Raw genomic sequence first — 25,035 nt, 5'->3', positions numbered from 1 at the left:
GCTTCTATATGGTCAGTGAAGCCAATAAAATGGAAATTGTGTAGAAACAAGGAGGTGGTTTTAATGTTATGGCTGGAAAAAATACCTTGAAACACCTTTTAAACTTAACGCCACTCCCAGAACCAAAGTACCAGTGTACTGCTGAAATGTAAGACTGATTCCTTCCTCAATGATCGCAAGCTATCTAGATGCCTCCTCCATCATACCTCACAGCTAAGATTTGATTTTGGTGTTTTTATCTATAGCTTGTCTGATTCCTTCTATTCTATCAAAAGTCTTATATTACTCTTAAGCTATAAATGTCGATGCTGTAAATAAAGTCTTTATCTGTGCATCAACTGAACAGGATATTTATTTTAATACAGCCATGTTATAATTCTTTAACCCCTACATAATATTGCTGATCTTAAAACCTATTGCTAGTCTGTATGGCTGTAATAAAGTGTGTTTTCAACATGATTAAACTCAATAACAACTCTTTGTTTTCTTCAGTTTGGATGTGTTATTTAAACACCACCCAGAGATTTAAGTGTTCAAGGTGTGTTGCGAGGTCCCACACCTCTGTTCAAGACACAGAAGGTGTCTTGAACATCCCTAGAGACACCAAAATTTCCACATTCATGGAGCAACTGCACCTTCCTGAATGTGGAGAAAGTCCAAAACTTCAACTAGCGGCCTAAGCAAGACATACAGGATGCAGAAATACCAGAGCAATTTTTAATTAACCCTTGGTGACAGTAATCCCAATCACACTTCCAAGTCAACCTAAGCGTGGTTAAGGAATCAGTGCTGGAATATCCTGGAGTGGCCTTTTTAGTCTGCAGAATTAAATCCTATAGATAATCTTTAGTGGGATTTAAACAAAGCAGTGGCAACACTGAAGCCATCAAACCTTGACAGGAATGAGCAAATATTCCACAAGAGAGGCGCTAGAGCTTGTTAGCACTCAGCAAAATCGCTTATTAGAGGTTATTAAGGCTAATGGATTGGTGAGTAATAGTGCACATGGACTATACGGCGCTCCTGGAGCTGTGAGCGTTATGAGCCTTGCTTAAGGGTCCAACCGTGGAACTACTACATAAACTACATCATTCATTTTCTTTGATCTCAGAGTTCCTCCACTTCTATACAGGCGCCTTGGGCTACCAACCAGGGTCCTTACACAGTGTCAAAGACCCCACTACCCTTTCCTTTTTTGTAGTCTGGTCTTTTCCCACCTAGCAGACTTAGTGGCCAGTTGTGCTTACCATGGGGCACCCAGGTAAGGAGGACCGGTAGCGGAGCCGAGATTCAAACTTGGAGAGTTCAGAATCCCAGCGCTGATGTGCTAGTGGAATATCCTGCTGCGCCACCATAATACCTTTCAAAATATGGGGTTCGAATATTGGGATATTGGATTAGATCTGTAGACAAATCTACCAGCCAGACAGCAGATCTGGTTTAAACCCATATCTGGCCACCTGTGATGATTTTAAAACATAAATACTATAATTTAAGCACTGGTTTATTATACAGATCAAAAATCTCGCACCTTCCTCCTACAGCGAAGTCAGAGATGGCGTAGTAGTAGGACTTGAGGACCTTGGGGTCGTTGAATACTTCGTCTCCGAACGTGTTCAGTCTGTTCAGGGTCACTTTGATGTCTGTGGCGGTCACCCAGTCCTAAAAACAACAAAAGGAGATTAGAAATATGTATCGTATATCCTAGACAAAGCAAAGCCAGACAATAGTATCTCTGTAGTGTAAATACTTGAGAGACTAAAGTTTAAGAGTTGGGGATTGGCTAACCACTTAAGGAAATTGCTTAGGATCGATCGACCTGTACATGTAAAGACGTCCTTTATCTAGACCAGTGGTTCTCAGCCAACCTAGAGGGGGGTCCTGTTACATTTAATTAAGAGGAGTAAAATAATCACACTTGATGGGGCAGGAACATCACTACTATTTAAACTGCCTATAAGACGTCAGGTCTTTGAGAATGGACACATTTAATTCGGCCACCACAAAAAGGCAAAGGTCAACATACGGTGAACTAAGAAAGATCTCGATTTAGTTGTCCCAATGAAGCAGACCCAGGTGAGGAAGCTCCCACCACCAGTTCACCAGAAGTAAACCATAAAGTTAGGCTACAACATGATTAAACCATTGGGAACTCCGGAGCAACTCTTCATTTTCTTCACAATCAAGTGTTTAAGGAGCGGTCACAAATTCCAAAGAAACAATGGGTATAAGAAGAGTTCCAAGACCTTGAACATTCCTAGAGACACCATTGGGAGTATTCCATCACCATTTCACCAGAAGTAAACCCACTGTATCGACCAAAATCAGAAAATACCCAAATATATACCGTAGTTATGCATTCATTAAGCAAGAACACAATAGCTTCTATCATCATAACGCACGTCAAAGGGGTCCAAGTGTTTGAAAACACTGTTCTGTTACACCTCAAAAGTAAAATCTTTCCAATAAACACTGTATGACCAACGTCAAAGTGGGTTTATAGGAATTGAAGCTACACAACTCCAAATCAGAAAAAGTTGGGACAGTATGGAAAATGCAAATAAAAAAAAATAAAAATGCAGTGTTCCTTACATTTACTATGACTTTTATTTGATATTTCATGTTGTGGCTGCTCAACATCCATTCCTGCATTTCAGGCCTGCAACACATTCCAAAAAAAGTTGGGACGAGGGCAATTTAGGGCTAGTAATGAGGTGAAAAAACTAAATAATTATGTGATTCCAAACAAGTGATTGTAATCATGGTTGGTACAAGGAAAGGCTGAGTCTTGATTAAAATGAATAAAATATTTAAAAACGATGAACCTCAAAGAAAGATTGGAAGGGATTTGCATATTTCTCCCTCTACAGTGCATAATATCATTAAACCATTCAAGGATTTAGGAGGAATTTCGGTGCGTAAAGGCCAAGGGCGCAAGCTTAAGCTGGACGCCCGTGATCTTCCATCCCTCAGACGACACTGCATCAAGAACCGCCACTCAACAATAGCTGATATAACCACATGGGTGAGGGATTACTTTGGCAAACCTTTATCAAGCACTACAATACAGAGTTACATGCACAAATGCCACTTAAAACTTTACTGTGCAAAATAGAAGCCTTATGTTAACCATGTCCAGAAGCGGCGTCAAATTCTCTGGGCTCGGAGGCATCTAGGATGGACCATCACACAGTAGAAACGTGTATTGTGGTCAGATAAATCAGCTGAATCAGGTTTTTCTGATTTGGGGTTGTAGATTGGTATTGGGTCCATCGCTGTCTTCCAGTAAATCGGGCACAAAAAGGACACTATTGCATTAAACATTCGAAAGGTGGGAGAGCATTTAGCCAGCATATTTATCCAAAGTGACTTACAGTACTGAGACAGTATACACTCTAAGCAATTGAGGGCCTAACAGTGACCACCTGGCAGTGGTGGGCCTTGACCCAGCGACGTTTTGATTACTAGTCCAGTACCTTAACCACTAGGCTACAACCGCCTCAAGCAGCTCAAGGGCACAACAACATTAGCCTGGAAGATGTATGGCTTGACCCAGCAACCCTCCAATTACAAGTCATGCTTCCTTTCCACTAATGCCGATCCCCTCCTCTGCTTAAGGAGAACGAAGCTAACCCATGCTCCTCCGACACGTGGGCAGTAGCCGTATGAATTTTTTCACCTGCACTAGGCGTAGGGCTGGACGATATGGCTAAAATTGATATCACGATATAACTCCTAATTTCGGTCGATACGATATAATTCCGATATCGATATGAATAATACAAATGTCAGAAAAACTGCCAGGAACACCAACACAAAGGCTGTACCTGCAAACCTCTGAACCCTGCAAACGTCTATGAAATCTCACCCTTTACAACTACATAATATTTTAGAAATAATAATAATAATAATACAATAAATGAGCTCTTACCTTTCACTTGTATTCAGCATTTGTATACAGACAAAAACACGACATCATTCTCAAATAAACATAAGCTTTGACAATATATAATATAATATATTAACATATGTCTTAACCAGAGGTGGAAAGAGTACTAAAATATTGTACTCAAGTAAAAGTACTATTACTTTAATTTTACTTAAGTACGAGTAAAGTTACTAGTCTAAAAATCTACTCAAGTAAAAAGTAACTCATTTAAAATGTACTCAGAGTAAACTTCACTTCGTTACTTTTTAACAGGAGGGCGTGTCTCTTCTGTGCAATGCAAACAGGACAAGTGGATATAAATCTCACAATAGTTGTTTTTAATTCAAATATAATAGAAGAAACATGTTGATACAACATTTAAAACATTTAGGGATGTGTAATGTGTCATTTTAGTCCCATAAAACTTTTTCAAACTGTATAACCACTAGTGATGTGTCGTAGAATGATTCGAATCTATTGAACGGCCCTTTAAACTGAGATAAAGGAATCGATTCGCGCTTCTGGGAGTCGTTATGTATATCTACGGCTCTTTAAAGGAACCGAGACAAAAGATTCGACCTCCCGTCGCAGAATTCACTGCAGCAGTTTCCCAGACGCGATTTCTTTAGCGTTTTTATTTTACTCAGTAACGGATGTTATTTAAAATGTAGCGAATTACAATTCCTAATACAAAACATACTTAAGTAAAAGTAAAATTACAGGCTGTGAAATCTGCTTTAAAAAGTACAAGTACACAAAAAACTACTCAATTACAGTAACGCGGGTAAATGTAATTCCGTAATGTAATTTGTTTAAAAAAAATCATATCACCGTTATTGAAACATTTTCTATCGCGATATATATATCGATATCGAATTATCGTCCAGCACTAACTAGGCGAGTGCTAATGTGGATCAGCACTGTGTACGGAGAGACACACCCTGATCAATGCACTCCTTCAATCAGCCAGCAGAGGTCGTAGTTGCATCAATTACAAGGAGACCCTATCTGACTTACTACTACTACTACCCCACCCCTATATGAAAAACAAGCCAATCGTCGATCATGTGGCCGAGGTTCGATACGATGTATTCGAGATCCCAGCTAACCTAAACTGAGCTACCACTCGTTGACTCGACGTGTTTAGACTACAATAGGTCGATGGGAAAAGAGCCGTCGGAGTCTATTACCAACGTTTGGAACTAATTTGTATAGTTATTTCATGTGCACTCCTATGAGGCCGTGTCTGGTCCTCATAAAACGCTTATCGGACTAGAAGAACAACATGTTACAGCGGTGGACTACGTTCCGTCTGCCGCCTTGTTACAGCTGCTGGAGCAAAAATAAACACAGGCCTGGAATCTAAACCAAATGTGAAAAGCACACCGAGTGATATATGCATGTTTGCTAGTCGAGAACGCTGATTAGAAACAAATGATCGAAAAAACGAAGCCTAGTGTATTTCCCTTACATCCAACATCTGGATTCAGGACAGTATCAGTGCCGTGCGGTTATGTGGTAGAATCACTGATGTTGTAAAGCTGACAGCAATTCATTAACGATACGTCAACAAGGCTGATCTGATTTAACGGACGCGGTTTTGCAGCTAGCGTTAATAATAATCATTACGTTCTTGAAAAGCAGCTTGTACGAAAAATATAATTCTGAGAAACTGTGCGACGTGCAAACCCCTTAAGCCATTCCAGCTGTGATCCAGAGCATGTTCCTGCTCAGGCAGACTGCCAAAGCCACCGGAGATACTTCCCACACCCTCATACGTTCATTTCACTCCTTTTTTCCTTATGAATAAATGTCTTTTAGCACTTTTTATGACAGAAAAGACAATAAAAATGAGATAATAGACAGTGCTAGACACCCAGCGCCACTTTCCCCCATCCTGAAGTCTTGGGAATCCATCCAACACAGATGTTGTGGAATACAAAGATCCGTACATGTTCCGTCACAGAGGTGTGTCATGTTCGAGGACTAATTTAAGCATCATTTATAGACTGTCAGCATCCCGAAAGAGCAGACGGAAAAATATCAGCCAAGTTGACAGAAAAGTACATTTATATGACATTTATTTGCTACAGAATTTCTCCATGTGTAAATGTATGTACACCGACTAGGCATAACATTATGACCACCTTCCTAATATTGTGTTGGTCCCACTTTTGCTGACAAAACAGCCCTGACCCGTCTAGGCATGGACTCCACTAGAACCTGAAGGTGTGCTGTAGTATCTGGCACCAAGATGTTAGCAGCAGATCCTTAAATTCCTGTAAGTTGTGAGGTGGGGCCTCCATGGATCGGACTTGTTTGTCCAGCACATCCCACAGATGCTCAGTTGGATTGAGATCTGGGGAATTTGGAGGCCAAGTCAACACCTCAAACTCGTTGTTGTGCTCCTCAAACCGTTCCTGAAGCATTTCTGCTTTGTAGCAGGGTGTATTATTCTGCTGAAAGAGGCCACAGCCATCAGGGAATACCGTTTCATGGTCTGCAATGCTCAGGTAGGTGGTACGTGTCAAAGTAACATCCACATGGATAGTAGGACCCAAGGTTTCCCAGCAGAACGTTGCCCAAAGCATCACACTGCCTCCGCCGGCTTGCCTTCTTCCCATAGCGCATCCTGGTGCCACGTGTTCCCCAGGTAAGCGACGCACACGCACCCGGCCATCCACGTGATGCAAAAGAAAACCTGATTCATCAGACCAGGCCACCTTCTACCATTGATCCGTGGTCCAGTCCCGACGCTCACGTGCCCATGGTTGGCGCTTTCGGCGGTGGACAGGGGTCAGCATGGGCACCCTGACTGGTCTGCTGCATTATCCTGCTAAAAGGGGCCTCAGCCATCAGTGCCGTTTCCATGGAAGGGTGTACATGGTCTGCAACAATGCTTAGGTAGGTGGTACGTGTCAAAGTAACATCCACATGGATGGCAGAACCCAAGGTTTCCCATCAGAACATTACCCAAAGCATCACACCGCCTCCGCCGGCTTGCCTTCTTCCCATAGTGCAGTTTACAGAATTCAACTTGGTTAGCCAAAAAAGTCATTTTGTACTTTTGTCAGATTAAAAAAAGGTTTAAAAAAAGTAAGAAATTACAGATTTTGGTTTAAAGCAAACAAATGAGTTTTTCCCTATTTTATTTATGCATTTTATCCCTTTGCATTTTTATCTCTTTCCAATTTAGTGTAGCCAATTAGTCTTCCGCATCCAAGGAAGGTATATTTGCCTGACACACGGTCCTGCCGTCGTGTGCGCAGTCCTCCTACCCCTTCTTATTCGCCCACACTTCTTCGGTGGATTCGCACATGAGGCCAGCCTCACGCACGGAGAGTCATGCACTGATCTCCGCCTTCCTCCACTTCTATACAGGCACCTAAAGGCTACTAACCAGGGTACTCACACAGCGTCGAAGACTGGTGGCCAATTGTACCTGCTAGGGGGCGCCCCCTGACTGGTAGCAGAGCTGAGATTCTAACTTTGGGAGTTCAGTATACCAACACTGGAGTGCTATCCACCTGGGCACACAGATCAGTGTTTTTTTTTGTTTTTTTTACCCCTCTTTCTCCACTTTTAGCGCATCCAATTTCTATCCGTGAATCATCCTCTCACTAAGGCTGGTCCCCGCTCCTGATTGGGGAGGACGAGGCTGCTCCACGCCCCCTCCGAAACGTGCACAGCAATCGAACATCTTATCACCCACACTTGACGAGCGCAGTGCGGTAAAGCGCTGTGCACGGAGGGCCACACCTCCTACCGCACTCCATTCCCATCCCCGTGCAGGCCCCACCAACCAGCCAGCAGAGGTCGTAATCGCACAAGTCTGAGAGAGAGTCCCCATCCGGCTTAGTCCCGCCCCTATCTGAACAACAGGCCAATCGTCGTTCGTGTAGCCACTCAGCCTCAGCCGGCAAGGCAGAGCCGAGATTCGATACGATGTATTCGAGATCTCAGCTCTGGTGAGCGGTGTGTGTTTTACCGCTGCGCCACCTGAGCGACCCAGATCAGTGTTTTTATTACAATTTACATAATGGCCTATCTTTTCGGAAATGTGGTTTGTAGTCGTTTAGTGGCTAAATCTCCAAAAGTGATTGCTTGGATCACATAAGGGGCATCTTTATATAAAGATTCATCATGCATGTTTTGAATTTATATGATTGAATAACAGGGATTGAATTAATCTGAAGTTTACGCTGATGCTGGTATCATTTCTATTTAAGAAGGCAACATACTTCACCTCCTGTGGTGGGAATTTGACAGCCTAGCATTATATATATTGACGCAAATAAGGTTTAGCTTCTGTACAATGTAAGTGGTTAATAGGCTACTTGTTGATCTATTTTCCATTCACAGCATTTGCCAGATACTCTTATCCAAAGTGCTTCCTTAGTAAGCACTTCCTTACTTAAGTATAAACAGTAAACGGTTTAAGAACATGAGTCTGTTGGAGCCCTGTATAAAGTTATAGGTAGAACAGATGCCTTGTAAAGAGTAACTCGTTCCTTATGTACTGTTTTACTAGACTTTCTCACCTCTGCTCAGTTATTTAACATTCAGCCCCCCTTAAACTCCCTACCTACATGAAACTGTCAGTTCTGGCAGCTTTGCAAAGTGCAAGACTTCAGCATTGGCACCGAACAAGTAATTCTATTACGGAGGAGCCCGGAATGTCGGCCATGTGACGCCACAGTAAGGTATCTATTCCCGAAAAAGGAAAAGATATACACTGATCAGCCATGACATTACAACCACCTCCTTGTTTCTACACTCACTGTCCATTTTATCAGCTCCACTTACCATATAGGAGCACTTTGAAGTTCTACAATTACTGACTGTAGTCCATCTGTTTCTCTGCATGCTTTTTTAGCCTGCTTTCACCCTGTTCTTCAAAGGTCAGGACCCCCACAGGACCACGACAGATCAGGTATTATTTAGGTGGTGGATCATTCTCAGCACTGCAGTGGACACCGATGGTGTGTTAGTGTGTGTCGTGCTGGTATGAGTGGATCAGACACCGCAGCGTGTTCGCTCACTGCCCACTCTATTAGACACTCCTACCTAGTTGGTCCATCTTGTAGATGTAAAGTCAGAGACGATCGCTCATCTATTGCTGCTGTTTGAGTCGGTCATCTTCTAGACCAGGGGTGTCAAACTCACGCGAGAGCTTAAACGACTGTACGATTGTTGTGATGGTTCGAGTCGTTACAGAGATGTACTTATAATTTAATGGGACACCTGCGCCTTTAAGCGGCAACCGGTGGAATCGTAGTCATGGCAACTAACTTTGACCTTCGCTGAGAAGCCATGTGACTTTTATGGCAAAAGAATGCGGGTAGTAATGTAAACAATAATAATAAATATAAATAATGATCTTGCAGTATAATACCAAAGCATCGTCTGTAAGTAGTGGCGTTTATATTCTCAGTTGTTTGTAAATGTTTAGTGAGTATATCACAGCGTTTTAGTTACAAATTTACCGTAATTAAATACAATTGTTACCGTTACTATAGCAATTAGTATCTTTACACAAAATGCTAACTCGTTAGCGCTATTTTACGTTTGGTTAAATCTCATATTGTACCAGATGTAACACTTGACTACAGCTGTGTGCTTGTACTGTATTAAGTTCTTTATTGTTCTTATTGTTTGTATTTTTACTTCATTCTGGTGCACACAGTGTATCACACAGCTGGGAAGCAAATAAAACCGACTGCATTCTGAAGAGAGCTGTCTGTCTGTCTGTCTAGCTGAGCAAGGGGGATAAACTATTAGCGAGGGCAGAACAATTGTCTAAAAATACACTGTAAAATCCTACATTAACTGCATCTCTCAAAACGCATGCTGATTTTGTGACCTGCAAAGTGACGCATCCCACCAGTAGATGATGTTAGGAAATATTTACACATAATCCCAAAATGTACAAGAAGATAAGTAAGAAAATTAAGCAGAAGGAGGAAATTTAATGAAAATGAAAACAAGTTTGTGCTTCAGGAAGAGAAAACGGTGCGTTTCTTGTGTTATGAGGCCGTGTCTGTGGTAAAGGAGGACAATATAAATGCAGAATTTAGCCTCCAGGAAAAACAACAGACTGCAATCACAGCAGGATACGTTACAATCGGCCCTTTGAGGGCCACAATAATGCTGATGTGGCCCTTGGTGAAAATGAGTTTGACACCCCTGGTCTAGACCTTCATCAGTGATCACAGGATGCTGCCCACGGGGTGCTGTTGGCTAGATATTTTTGGTTGGTGGACTATTCTCAGTCCAGCAGGGACAGTGAGGTGTTTAAAAACTCCATCAGTGCTGCTGTGTCTGATCCACTCATACCAGCACAACACACACTAACACACCACCACCATGTCAGTGTCACGGCAGTGCTGAGAATGATCCATCACCTAAATAATACCTGCTCTGTAGTGGTCCTATGGGGGGTCCTGATAATTGAAGAACAGCCTGTGATCATCGATCCCTCAGTTGGCACTGCATCAAGAACCGCCACTCAACAATAGCTGATATAACCACATGGGTGAGGGATTACTTTGGCAAACCTTTATCAAGCACTACAATACAGAGTTACATGCACAAATACCACTTAAAACTTTACTGTGCAAAAAAAGAAGCCTTATGTTAACCATGTCCAGAAGCGGCGTCGACTTCTCTGGGCTCTGAGGCATCTAGGATGGACCATCACACAGTGAAAACGTGTACTGTGGTTAAATGAATTAGCATTCCATTAGCTTTTTTGGAAAAAATGGACACCGTGTCCAAAAGCCAGGGTCTGTCATGGTATGGCGGTGTCAGTGCCCTTGTCAAAGGTCATTAACACTTCTGTGATGGCAGCATTAATGCAGAAAAGTACATCGAGATCTTAGAGCAACATGTGCTGCCTTCAAGACGGCATCTTTTCCAGGGACGTCCATGCATTTTTCAACAAGACGATGCAAAACCACATGCTGCACACATTACAAAGGCATGACTGGGGAAGAAGAGGGTACGGGTATGGGTACTGGACTGGCCTGCCTGCAGTCCTGACCTGTCCCCAATAGAGGATTTTGAAACCGTCCCCGTACTGTTGTACATCTTAAGACGTGTTTGCAGGAAGAATGGGACAAAATAAAAGCTGAAACACTAAATCACTTGGTCTCCTCTGTGCTGGTGAGCGAATGAGCAAGTGTTAAAGGAATATGGACTGGTCCCCAGTCTAGGGTGTATTTCTGCCTTGTGTGCATTGTTTACTACAACCCCGACTGGAACAAACTGAATAAAATAAGTCTGAATAAAAAAATGTAAAAAATGGCCAACCCCGATTGTGTAACGAGCAATTCTGCGTCCAACAAAACCAGCTCCGAGATATCAACATTTCCTCGTTTTGTTTACGTTCAGTCCTAGTCACGCATTGCTCAGAAACTGTCAACAGCCTCCACATGTTTAGCAGGTTCATCTGGCGCACACTGACCGCGGGAAAAAAAAAAACGTGTGAACCCATAAACGCTTCCAGCTGTGGCTGTTCGCTGCCAAGTGCTATCGGAGCTGGCTTGGGAAACCTGGGGGCGTCACCTAGCAACATGGTGTGACTCTTGGCGCTGGTCGATGCTGCTCCGCTTCACTCGGACACGTCTGATACCTCTCCTACGTGTACGCGATCGCGAGTACGGTACGTGTGGGGGTGTCTTATCTTTGGCCCATGGTCAACACAACTCCCCTAGTGCATCCTGCCCTCCCTGTGTCCTTTTATTAACGATTAGAAGTGCAGCCTGTAGACATCGAAGGCATCTAGATTTAGAAGCTTAAAAGGGCTACTAAACCGAGTGTATATATATACACTGATCAGCCATTATAACATTAAAACCCCCTCCTTGTTTCTACACTCACCGTCCATCTTATCAGCTCCACTTACCATATAGAAGCACTTTGTAGTTCTACAATTACTGACTGTAGTCCATCTGTTTCTCTACATACCTTTTTAACCTGCTTCCGCCCTGTTCTTCAATGGTCAGGACCACCACACAGCAGGTATTATTTGGGTGGTGGATGATTCTCAGCACTGCAGTGACACTGACATGGTGGTGGTGTGTTAGTGTGTGTTGTGCTGGTATTGAGTGGATAGGACAGAGCAACACTGCTGGAGTTTTTAAAATACCGTGTCCACTTACTGTCCACTCTACTAGACACTCCTACCTAGTTGGTCCACCTTGTACATGTAAGGTCAGAGAAGATGGCTCATCTATTGCTGCTGTTTGAGTCGGTCATCTTCTAGACCTTCATCAGTGGTCACAGGACGCTGCCCACGGGGGACTGTTGGCTGGGTATTTTTGGTTGGGACTATTCTCAGTGCAGCAGCGACAGTGAGGTGTTTAAAAACTCCAGCAGCACTGCTGTGTCTGATCCACTCATACCAGCACAACACACACTAACACACCACCACCATGTCAGTGTCAGTGCAGTGCTGAGAATGGAATGAAGACCAGCATGTAAGGGGGCTAACAAAGTATGTAGAGAAAGATGGACTACAGTCAGTAATTGTAGAACTACAAAGTGCTTCTGTATGGTAAGTGGAGCTGATAAAATGGACAGTGAGTGTAGAAACAGTTGTAGCCTAGTGGTTAAGGCACTGGACTAGTAAGCAGAAGGTTGCCGGTTCAAACCCCACCACTGCCAGGTTGCCACTGTTGGGCCCTTGAGCAAGGCCCTTCACCCTTTGGATAAAAGCGTCTGCTAAATGCCGAAAATGTCAATGTAAATGTAATGAAACAAGGAGGTGGTTTTAATGTTATGGCTGATCGGTGTATATTGATTATAATATAGCAGCAGGCTTGTTTACCTGGAGCACAGGACTGTTGTCGAAGTTGTAAGCGCTGGGCCGTCCCTCGAGCGTAGAGAAAGCCACGTTCCCGCCGGTGAGGGGCGAGATGTCGCTGAATTCGTCGGTGCAGACCGCCTGCTGTTCGTCTTCGCCCGTGCGAATGAAACCGCGGTTGACCTTGCTGTAGGTTTTCTCGCACGAGCCGCTGTAGTACTGGTACGGGATCCAGGGGCCGTCTTCCCGCGTGCGCTTGTAGATCACGAAGCTCTCTGGACGGCTGGTGTGGAATTTCAGGCGCACGTAGGTGATGTCGAAGGCCTTTCCTAAGGGAAAAGAGAAAACAGGGGTGGTCAAAGACATGTTACAGAGTAGACTCTATTAATCAGTTTTGGGTCTGTAAAGGACCAAATTCCAGCCCATAATACACCAAAATTCCATTTACATTTGCCCTTTTTGCTAGGGATGCACCGATCCGACATTAAGATCGGATATCGGTGCCGATATTACCAAAATGAGATAGATCGGGTATCGGATAATTAGGCCGATCCATGGGGCCGATACGCTGCCTCAGTAGAGAGGACTCTAATAAGTCAATATTATTCGAACGCGCTACTTAGACAGCGCTTCCATCGGGTTTCGCGTTTAGCATCTTGCCATTAAAACCAATGAATTGAGGTAGCACAGCACGTTAACGTCAATACAACACCTCCCTTCAGGTACCGATAACGGTTACATTTCCTGACAAGCCCGAACTTGCAAATAAAAACACTCGGTACAAGTTTATACAGGTTAAAAATCAGTAATCTTTTATTTACGGTTGATAATAACTCCATTCGTTTGTCCGCACCGTCAGCCATGTTTATTTTTCTGCGAGAGAAGATTTCGAACAGCCTCCTTCTCGGGAGCGCGCACAGGATGACGTAAAATGCTGTATATGTAGAGAGCTCACTAGCTTTTCGAACACACCCTTTATGTTGAATTGCACTAGATGTTTGCTTGTTTACGGTGTTTGATTACTGATTGTATCGTACCAAGGTATTCGTTTATTCTCAGGTTCTTCTTCCGCTGCTAGATTTTGAATTACTGTTACATTACACTACATATTTAAAAAATAAGATTGATTACTGTTTGTGTAACTACTTCAGTTTCAGCTGATACATTAAATTTATTTTAAAATATTTTAAGAAGTTTGCCTTTTTTATTTTGAACTTGAATGCTGTGCCAAGGTCCTGCACAATTGTTTATTATTTTATTGACAAATAAATAGCAGTTCAGTACATGTATATCTGTGTTAATTATATTTTGTTTTGCAAACTTAGTAATGTTTAAGTCGATCCTGATGCCTTAAGTCTTCCCCACATGATAAAGTATACGGTTTATTAATTCAACAATGGTATCGGATCGGTATCGGGTATCGACCGATATGCAAAGTATATGTATCGGATCGGTATCGGAACTGAAAAAGTTGGATCGGTGCATCCCTACTTTTTGCTAGCAAATCTGAACACTGACGTCCCTTCGTCTTAAGAACCTCTAAAAGGTCTTTTGGTTGCTTCTTAGTGCACCTCTTGTGGAAGTTTGACTTCCCTTTCATGCAGCAAAGGCCTTCTTTAAATCCCACCAAAGCTGAGAAGGCCACTCCAGGATATTCCAGGACTGCTTGGGATCACTAGCTTGAAGGCCCACTCACCACCAAGGTTCCATTACACCACAAGGCAGAACATTCCTCCTCAAAATGCCTTGGTATGTCTGTAAAGCCATGATGCCTGCCTGTTCCTGCAGCAGAAAAAGACCCACACATCTACGCTTGACCATGGGGATTGTAGTCCTCTGGTCATAAGCCTCAACTCTGTTGCGCCAGACAAACCGCTGACCCATATGACCAAAGACAAGGAGGTCACTGGTTGTTGGGTGATGATCTTATGGTTGCCACAGATACATTTGTCCCAACTTTCAATCAGGACGTCCTGTAAGTGTTTTGCTATAACACAGAGGGTTTTGTGCCACTGACTGATGAGACTGCCAAGGGTTCTGGTTTAAATTTTGGACCTTCTCCCTTGGCCAAGTTTGGAATTTATAGACAATGCTCCTAATGGTGTCTCTAAGAATGCTCACCATGGTTGCTACACACCCTGAACACTTGATTCTCTGGGTGGAGCAGGTTAAGAATCGTTATGGTTTAATCCCAGTGGTGTAATCCAATTAATAATATTTTCCAACACAATTAAGCATGGTTAAATAATGACTGAAAATATCATTTACATTTAAGTCAAAGCAACTGGAAAACGACACTTTCGCTCCCATAATCTGTCATCTGAATTAAATAAATAGACAGAACACATATTGCACAACCATACAGTATATATACTGTATATATACATACAAATATGGAGTAAAAAAACAGTATCAATAAAGTATCAATATACACATTTATTATTACCATTATATTTACCACTACCATTGTCACCACTATTATCAACATTATTACCACTACTTATCACTAGATGATTAATAATAATAATAATATAACAATAATATAAACCAGACATGCAGTGATCCTAGTTTCGTTAATACACACAAGCGTTAAGCGTTGTTAATACAACACATCGCAGAACAAAAAAAATTCCCAACACTATAAACAGTAGTGAAGAGTAGACCAGTAAATTTACCAACTAATAAACAGAACAGACACCCTGATTTTTCTTCAAATTTCTGATGAGATTCTGATATCAAAGCCTTAAAATCTGCCTATAAGAATATGAATCAGATACTGGAAATTGTACAGTAAAAAAAAATGACGGTGAAATGCTGTTTGAGTTCATGTGGTAGCTGTCCTTATATTCTGTATAAGATTTGAGTGTACTAAACTTTGAAATAAAGTAAGTAAGTAAGTAAGTAAGTAAGTAAGTAAGTAAATTTTATTTATAAAGCACTCTTAAAACAACTTACGTTGACCAAAGTGCTGTACATCGAAACAAAGACAAGATGCTTCCTCTTTTATTATCTTATGGTAACTGTAGTAATGTGAAGAATTTGTTGGCTGTTAACATATGAGTAGCCATCAAAAAAAAGAAAAGAAAAAGTTACAACATGGGTCAGATCCTCCATCATGTGATCACATGGTACAGGTCAGGGGTGTCAAATCAAGTCTTGGAAAGCCTTAGTAATGCAGAGATATGCCTTCCCCCATTCTAAACACCAAATTCAGCTCATAAGCTTGAAACTTTCAAACAATACACCTTAGAACAGTGTTCCACCACTGGGCCACATACCTTGACAATCACACTCTGAAAAAAGGGGATTCTTAAGAGTTTGAGCGCTACTTCCCAAACACAAATGACTCTCGAAATGCGATTTGTAAACATCCCTGCTGCATCGAGCATTTCTGTTCTAGAAGAGGATCAACTGCTGGAGATTGCAAATGACAGTAGTCTTAAAAGTGTGTGTCAGTCAACTTCTTCCAGCGTTTTGGATTAAAATCAAGGCACAATATCCAGAGATATTAACAAAAGTGAAAACACTGCAACCATTTACAACATAGTAGCTTTGTAAAGCAGGATTTTAAGCAGTTCCGGAGTAGACTGGACATAAGGAACACACTTCGGGTGTTATTGTTTCTTATCACCCCTAGGTGGGAGCGTCTCGTTGCAGCAAAAAAAAAAAAGCTCAGGGTTCCCACTGATTTTCCATCATTGGTGAGTAGATCTTGAAGATCTTGGAAATCTGTGTAGACTCATTGGTCATTTCATAGTGCCAAAATGGCAATCAGCCAATGTGACAGGCTCTGTTATCTGTTATCACCACTGCTAGACACCTTAAATTATTTAATCTCAATAGTGTAACTCAATCAATAATATAATATGTAAAATATGACTAAAAATAGGGCTGGGCGGTATCACCAAAAATTTGTATCACTGTATTTTTTAAGATTCTGGTGGTCTCACGGTTCATCATGGTATGTTTTTTTTTGTATGACTGGGACTTTTCATATGTCTGTGGCTTATTCATTAGTCATAAGTACATAGAATATAAAAAGTTTTGAATTTACCATGTATATAATGAAGGTTTTGAGTACTAGAAGCTTTGCTTGGCCCCACAAAACTACACAATATATGATGGAATCAGTACTTGTGAATCAGTTGCAATAAATGCAACAAATACAATACAATAAAATTGTTTATTTAATATTTACCCTTAGCCCTCCCTTTACCAAATAAAACCATGCTTGAAAACTCAAGCCACAGGTCTGTTGTAGAAAAGTGGACGACTTTATATATCTCCGCTTTCAGTTTGCTTATAACGTTGGAATAGCGACTAATACAGGTCCTTCTCAAAAAATTAGCATATTGTGATAAAGTTCATTATTTTCCATAATGTAATGATAAAAATTAAACTTTCATATATTTTAGATTCATTGCACACCAACTGAAATATTTCAGGTCTTTTATTGTTTTAATACTGATGATTTTGGCATACAGCTCATGAAAACCCAAAATTCCTATCTCAAAAAATTAGCATATTTCATCCGACCAATAAAAGAAAAGTGTTTTTAATACAAAAAAAGTCAACCTTCAAATAATTATGTTCAGTTATGCACTCGATACTTGGTCGGGAATCCTTTTGCAGAAATGACTGCTTCAATGCGGCGTGGCATGGAGGCAATCAGCCTGTGGCACTGCTGAGGTGTTATGGAGGCCCAGGATGCTTCGATAGCGGCCTTAAGCTCATCCAGAGTGTTGGGTCTTGTGTCTCTCAACTTTCTCTTCACAATATCCCATAGATTCTCTATGGGGTTCAGGTCAGGAGAGTTGGCAGGCCAATTGAGCACAGTAATACCATGGTCAGTAAACCATTCACCAGTGGTTTTGGCACTGTGAGCAGGTGCCAGGTCGTGCTGAAAAATGAAATCTTCATCTCCATAAAGCTTTTCAGCAGATGGAAGCATGAAGTGCACCAAAATCTCCTGATAGCTAGCTGCATTGACCCTGCCCTTGATAAAACACAGTGGACCAACACCAGCAGCTGACATGGCACCCCAGACCATCACTGACTGTGGGTACTTGACACTGGACTTCAGGCATTTTGGCATTTCCTTCTCCCCAGTCTTCCTCCCGACTCTGGCACCTTGATTTCCGAAAACAGTACTTTGGACCACTGAGCAACAGTCCAGTGCTGCTTCTCTGTAGCCCAGGTCAGGCGCTTCTGCCGCTGTTTCTGGTTCAAAAGTGGCTTGACCTGGGGAATGCGGCACCTGTAGCCCATTTCCTGCACACGCCTGTGCACGGTGGCTCTGGATGTTTCTACTCCAGACTCAGTCCACTGCTTCCGCAGGTCCCCCAAGGTCTGGAATCGGCCCTTCTCCACAATCTTCCTCAGGGTCCGGTCACCTCTTCTCGTTGTGCAGCGTTTTCTGCCACACTTTTTCCTTCCCACAGACTTCCCACTGAGGTGCCTTGATACAGCACTCTGGGAACAGCCTATTCGTTCAGAAATGTCTTTCTGTGTCTTACCCTCTTGCTTGAGGGTGTCAATGATGGCCTTCTGGACAGCAGTCAGGTCGGCAGTCTTACCCATGATTGCAGTTTTGAGTAATGAACCAGGCTGGGAGTTTTTAAAAGCCTCAGGAATCTTTTGCAGGTGTTTAGAGTTAATTCGTTGATTCAGATGATTAGGTTAATAGCTCGTTTAGAGAACCTTTTCATGATATGCTAATTTTTTGAGATAGGAATTTTGGGTTTTCATCAGCTGTATGCCAAAATCATCAGTATTAAAACAATAAAAGACCTGAAATATTTCAGTTGGTGTGCAATGAATCTAAAATATATGAAAGTTTAATTTTTATCATTACATTATGGAAAATAATGAACTTTATCACAATATGCTAATTTTTTGAGAAGGACCTGTATAAAGTATTTTCGCCTTGTTAGACATACCTGGAATCCAGTGTTTTAATTACTGAGCTGTCTATAGAGGAATCATGTCCTTGCATATGTAAATTCGTAATGTCGTTGTTTGCAACAGGCGTGGCTCGACTAACCGTGCAGTATAAAGTGTTTTAGTCTGTTCTGGTCTTCCTCTATTCATCCTCCATCTGTTTTTGTTGATTTTTTTCACCATATTGAGGAAACCTCTCATCTGTTAACACTGTCATGCTAACGATACCTGGCCAACTTGTGAGCTGCACAACACTCCATAGCGCTTTTAACTGTGCTACAGTATGGCTGTATTTGAAAAATCCATAACGTATGAGGAATCAAAGACCGTATACCGAATGTACCGTCATACCGCCCAGCCCTAACTAAAGGTAACACTTATACCAGACTCAATCAGTACTAAATCACGAAGACATAGCAGGAACAATCCTATTCTTGGAGAGCCACAGTAATTCAGAGATTAGCATTTTTCCACTCATTTTAAACACCAAATTCAGCCCATAAATTCAAAATAAATAATATAAATAATAAAACGTAACTAAAACTGGTTCACATGTGACTCTAAGAAGTATGCCCTAAAACCCCAGTATTAGACTGAGCATGTAGGAACATATTTGGCAAGCTTGAGCAGGCTAGGCATGTTCCAGAGGATGAACACATGACTGCGAGTGAAGAGAAAAATTATGAACGGACGGCATTTATCCAGCGCGAAGAAAAATGACCCGATCTGTCAACGTGGTAACAAGGAGTCGGGGGGAAGGGGGGGGGGGGGGGGGAAGAATCTGCTCTGCAAACAAATCCGCGAAAGCTTGACGGGAGGAACGGTTACGTCTTTATATCCACAATAGCTCGCCTGATTTGGTTGGAGCGTTTTATCAGAGCCGCCTGAGCGGAGTGTAAAGGTCGCCGTGACGACGACCTTGCCTCTGAAAAGGCACCAGCGCACACATTAATCTGACAAATTCCGTCACTTTGGCTGAGTTGTGTTAGTCTTTCATTTTGGATCATTACGTTTATGGATATTAACTGGCCAGTGTTAAGTTTGGTCCAAGTGCAGAACAAACATTAGCTAGATGCAACAGTGTAGGATCTAATCCAGCAACGTGTAACCTTTCTAATAAGTGCTTAAAATGCCACACTTTAGAAATGTTAGGCAACCAGACAGCTGTGTACGTCTCACACTTTAGCCCGTATCTCTCCTGAAGTACCAAGAGCAAGAAACTGCTGGAGAGTTTGGTTTATAAGTAGTCACTGACGTTACTGTACACTAGAATAACTATAACATGACCAGAACATGTAAATAATTGTGGTCAGGTTGTCTCTGGGTTACTCAAAAATATTTGTCTTAAAACTGGAGCTACACCAGCACTTCCTTGCCTGAGGCGGGGGAGGGAGGGTTGATAGGGGTTCACTGAGGTAGCAGAAACGCAAGCTGTACTGTCTGAGATGCCTGGTGGATGATTCACTGGGGACACAGGGTGACTATCTGTATGTGTTACAGCTCTCTGTCAGAATCCATCGCTGACAGGTGAAAAGAAGTGGCCATGACTGTGCACGTCATTGACAGTGGTTCACTGAGGTAGCAGAAGTGTGACCTGTACTGTCTCAGATGCCTGGTAGATGATTTACTGGTGACAAGGTGACAATCCGTATGCGATATGTCTCTGTGAGAATCCATCGCTGGCAGGGAAAAAGACGCGGCCATGACTGCAAGCATCTGTACACATCTTGAAGGGAGGGAGGGTTGATAGGGGTTCACTGGGGTAGCAGAAATGCGACCTGTACTGTCTGAGATGCATGGTGGATGATTCACTGGGGACACAGGGTGACTATCTGTATGCGATACGGCTCTCTGTGAGAATCCATCGCCGACAGGTGAAAAGAAGTGGCCGTGACTGTACACGTCTTGAAGAGAGGGAGGGTTGATAGGGGTTCACTATGGTAGCAGAAATGCAACCTGTACTGTCTTGAGATGCCTGGTGGATGATTTACTGGAGACACAGGGTGGCAATCTGTATGCGATACGGCTCTCTGTGAGAATCCATCACTGACAGGTGAAAAGAAGTGGCCATGACTGTACACGTCTTGAAGGGAGGGGTTCACTGCTGCAGCAGAACTGCAACCCCAAGTGTCTGAGATACCTGGTGGATGATTTACTGGGGACACAGGGTGACTATCTGTGCGATACGGCTCTGTGAGAATCCATCGCTGGCAGGGAAAAAGAAGTGGCTATGACTGCAAGCATCTGTACACATCTTGAAGGGAGGGAGGGTTGATAGGGGTTCACTGGGGTAGCAGAAATGCGACCTGTACTGTCTGAGATGCATGGTGGATGATTCACTGGGGACACAGGGTGACTATCTGTATGCGATACGGCTCTCTGTGAGAATCCATCACTGACAGGTGAAAAGAAGTGGCCGTGACTGTCCACGTCATTGACGGGTTCACAGAAACACAACCTGTACTGTCTGAGATGCCTGGTGAATGATTGACAGAGAGCCATATCACACACAGATTGTCACCCTGTGTCCCCAGTTAGTCCATCGCTGTCAGGGGAAAAGAAGTGGCCCTAACTGTACGTGCCTTAATTAAATGAGCACAGATTTGACAGGATACACTCGAAATGTAGTGGAAAGACAGAAAAAGTAGAGACAACTCCATATAAACGCACATGGTTCGGAAATAGCATGTCCAGCAAGCTCATTACCATTTGGAATCTCAACCTGCATGACAGTATCATTTTGGGAGTAAGTAATCAGGGGGTATAATTGGCACCCCTGCAAACAAGCACTTTCAAAACGAGACAAATCTGTTGGCATGCCAGTAGGAATCTTAATAAAGACCTACTGAAGAGGGGAAACAACAAAACCTTTCATCTGAGAAACAGCGAGCGTTCACAGTGCTACGTGCAAAGTGCACTTCAGCCTCCAACTAGGTGCTTAGTGGACAATAATCAGGGTTCAAAGAAACAGCCGAGGCCACAAACAGGCCTAATGGGGACAAAGGTAGCCTTGAAAGTGCTGAAGTTACCCAGGAGGACATTAACTTCAGCCCCATTTACACTCCAAACCTGTGTAAATACTGGGTTTACTCTGTGGGTAATTGTGGTGTTTACACATTTACTGGGCATTTACCCCCTTAACACATGAATGGCTCGGTTCACAAGACGTAACAAATTGCGTAAACAATTTGAAACCGCTGAACTTTCCTAGAGTTGGCTCCACTTAATGTACAGAAGCACTACAATTACTGACTGTTGTCCATCTGTTTCTCTGCATGCTTTGTTAGCCCCCTTATTCTTCCATGGTCAGGACTCTCCCAGCACCACTACAGAGCAGGTATTATTTAGGTGGTTGATCATTCTCAGCACTGCAGTGACACTGACATGGTGGTGGTGTGTTAGTGTGTGTTGTGCTGGTATGACTGGATAAGACACGACAGCGCTGCTGGACTGAGAATAGTCCACCAACCAAAAACATCCAGCCAACAGCTCCCCGTGGGCAGCGTCCTGTGACCGCTGATGAAGGTCTAGAAGATGACCAACTCAAACAGCAGCAATAGATGAGCGATCGTCTCTGACTTTACATCTACAAGGTGGAACAACTAGCTAGGAGTGTCTAATAGTGGACAATGAGTGGACACTGTATTTAAAAACTCCAGCAGCGCTGCTGTGTCTGATCCACTCATACCAGCACAACACACACTAACACACCACCACCATCCGTGTCAGTGTCACTGCAGTGCTGAGAATGATCCACCACCTAAATAATACCTGCTCTGTGGTGGTCCTGACCATTGAAGAACAGGGTGAAAGAAGGCTAAAAAAGTATGTAGAGAAACAGATGGACTACAGTCAGTAATTGTAGAACTACAAAGTGCTTCTATATGGAAAGTGGAGCTGATAAAATGGGCAGTGAGTGTAGAAACAATGAGGTTTTTCAACACAAGCTTTAATTTTGTAATTATGAGTAATTAAGTGTAGATTGATGGGTAAAAAATCCCAATTGTATCCATTTAAAATCCAATCCACACCCCAAGGTGGACAAAGTCAAGGGGTATGAATACTTTCTCAATCCAGTAATCAGTACAGTGGTCTGCGGCTACCTAAAACAAACAGGAAAAAATGTCTCCTCAAAAAAAGATCAAGTCCAGACTAGAACGTCCTCAGTCCTAAAACAGCAGAACGGCATAGTTCCTGTCAGCCTTCCTGAACAAAAACTGGAAATTCAGTCAAGTAGAACAAACCCACGTTGTTCTTCATTGCAGCTGCAAAGGAAGCAGCAACAGGTGTCTATTGAATCAGGGAACTAGCGTTAGGGAGACTTCCACTGCTTCATATATCAACTAGGTCGGACTGACGCGAAGTACACCAAGGATCCGATGGCCGAAGTAGTCACAACACTCGGAAAACACCTACATTAAACCCTGGTGCAAGTGTTTTGCTGGCTGGCTTTATTTTGCCGGGAGGCTCACTTTGTTCTCGCTTCATTTTTGAAGGTTCTAGTGCAGGGGTGTCAAACTCACGGCCCGCGGGCCAGATCCGGCCCGCCACGTCATTTGATGTGGCCCGCGAGAGCTTAAACGACTGTACGATTGTCGTGATGGTTCGAGTAGTTACAGAGACGCACTTATAATTTAATGGGAGTCCCGCGCCTTTAAACGGCAACCAATGACATCGTAGTCATGGCAACTAACTTTGACCTTCGCTGAGAAGCCATGTGACTTTTACGGCAAAAGAACACGGGTAGTAATGTAAACAATAATAATAAATATAAATAATTATCTTGCAGTATAATACCAAAGCATCGTCTGTAAGTAGTGGCGTTTATATTCTCAGTTGTTTGTAAATGTTTAGTGAGTATATCACAGCGTTTTAGTTACAAATTTACCGTAATTAAATACAATTGTTACTGTTACTATAGCAATTAGTATCTTTACACAAAATGCTAACTCCTTAGCGCTATTTTACGTTTGGTTAAATCTCATATTGTACCAGATGTAACACTTGACTACAGCTGTGTGCTTTATTAAGTTCTTTATTGTTTTTATTGTTTGTATTTTTACTTCATTTTGATGCACACAGTGTATCACACAGCTGGGAAGCAAATAAAACCGACTGTGTTCTGAAGAGAGCTGTCTGTCTGTCTGTCTGTCTAGCTGAGCAAGGGGGATAAACTATTAGTGAGGGCAGAACAATTGTCTTAAAATACACTGAAATCCTACATAAACTGCATCTCTCAAAATGCATGCTGATTTTGTGACCTGCAAAGTGACACATCCCGCCAGTAGATGATGCATGGTGGATGATGGTGGATGTTCCACTGTACATACTTGAGTCAGTGTTGCTGTCTGTATATAATATACATCAAAATGGTTTAGTTCTATTTGATTAATAAGCCACTAAAAATTCCTACTTATTTACCCCAGGGGGAGTGTAAAATAGAAATTGGGAGTCGTCTTGGCAACTGGCAACTTCAAATACACGAGAGAAAAGATCAAGAGCAAATGTGAACAATTAAAGCACTGATAAAGAGGAAGCTGGATAAAGGATGTAGAGTGGGAAAAGGACAAAATGTCCATCCTGCAGACATAACATCCATTGTGAGATGTCTCGCGATTGTAGACTCTGACCTGCTCTGGTAGACGGCATCATTTTTTAAAGACGGTTATTAAATTCAATATACACAATCATACTCACGATCATACCTATTTATTAACCCACATCAGTAATAGGTTATGAATAGGACGCAGTTTGGACCACCAGCGTTTATAGCTCATGACTGTATGTCTTCTTTATGATCATAAAGGCACAGTGAGACAAGAGGGTTGTACAAAGACTCGGATCTCGGGTGGAATGTGCTTCAGAACAGCCCAGTGACGCCAGCTTGGGGGGGGAACTGACTGCTCACAGACAATCGAATGACACAGACGGGCTTTGTGTAAAAGTACGTACGTCCAAATCAGTATTATAATTAAACTATAATCTTATTATGGATGAGACTGAGACTGAATGACTTTATTGAAGCTACATGGTGGCGCAGCGGTAAAAAACACACGCTGGAACCAGAGCTGGGATCTCGAATACATCGTATCGAATCTCAGCTCTGCCTTGCCGGCTGAGGCCGAGCGGCCACGTGAACAACGATCGGCCCGTTGTTCATATGGGGCGGGACTAAGCCAGATGGGGTCTCTCTCTCTCTCATGACTGGTGCAATTACGACCTCTGCTGGCCGATCGATGGCGCCTGAACAGAGATGAGAAAAGAGTGCTCTTCTCAGGGTGCGTCCCTCCGTACACGCAGCTAGGCTGCACTGCACTCGTCAAAGTGTAGGTGACAAGATGCGTACGGCATGCTGCCCGCG

General features: G+C 42.7%; 1 protein-coding gene across 1 annotated transcript in view; it reads right to left on the bottom strand.

Annotated features, from left to right (window-relative positions):
• lamc1 (laminin, gamma 1) overlaps positions 1 to 25,035 on the bottom strand; it is a 123,040-nt gene that overhangs the window by 45,642 nt on the left and 52,363 nt on the right. The window contains exons 2-3 of the mRNA XM_062993924.1: positions 12,759 to 13,063; positions 1,532 to 1,662 (exon numbers count right to left, since the gene is read on the bottom strand). Coding sequence (XP_062849994.1) covers positions 1,532 to 1,662; positions 12,759 to 13,063 — 436 coding nt within the window. The remainder of the gene's footprint in view (positions 1 to 1,531; positions 1,663 to 12,758; positions 13,064 to 25,035) is intronic.

The sequence above is a fragment of the Trichomycterus rosablanca genome, chromosome 4 (assembly GCF_030014385.1).
Source record: "Trichomycterus rosablanca isolate fTriRos1 chromosome 4, fTriRos1.hap1, whole genome shotgun sequence".
Classification (NCBI taxonomy): domain Eukaryota; kingdom Metazoa; phylum Chordata; class Actinopteri; order Siluriformes; family Trichomycteridae; genus Trichomycterus; species Trichomycterus rosablanca.
Note: the sequence above shows the minus strand (reverse complement) of the source record. Positions and strands in the feature narration are given on the sequence as shown.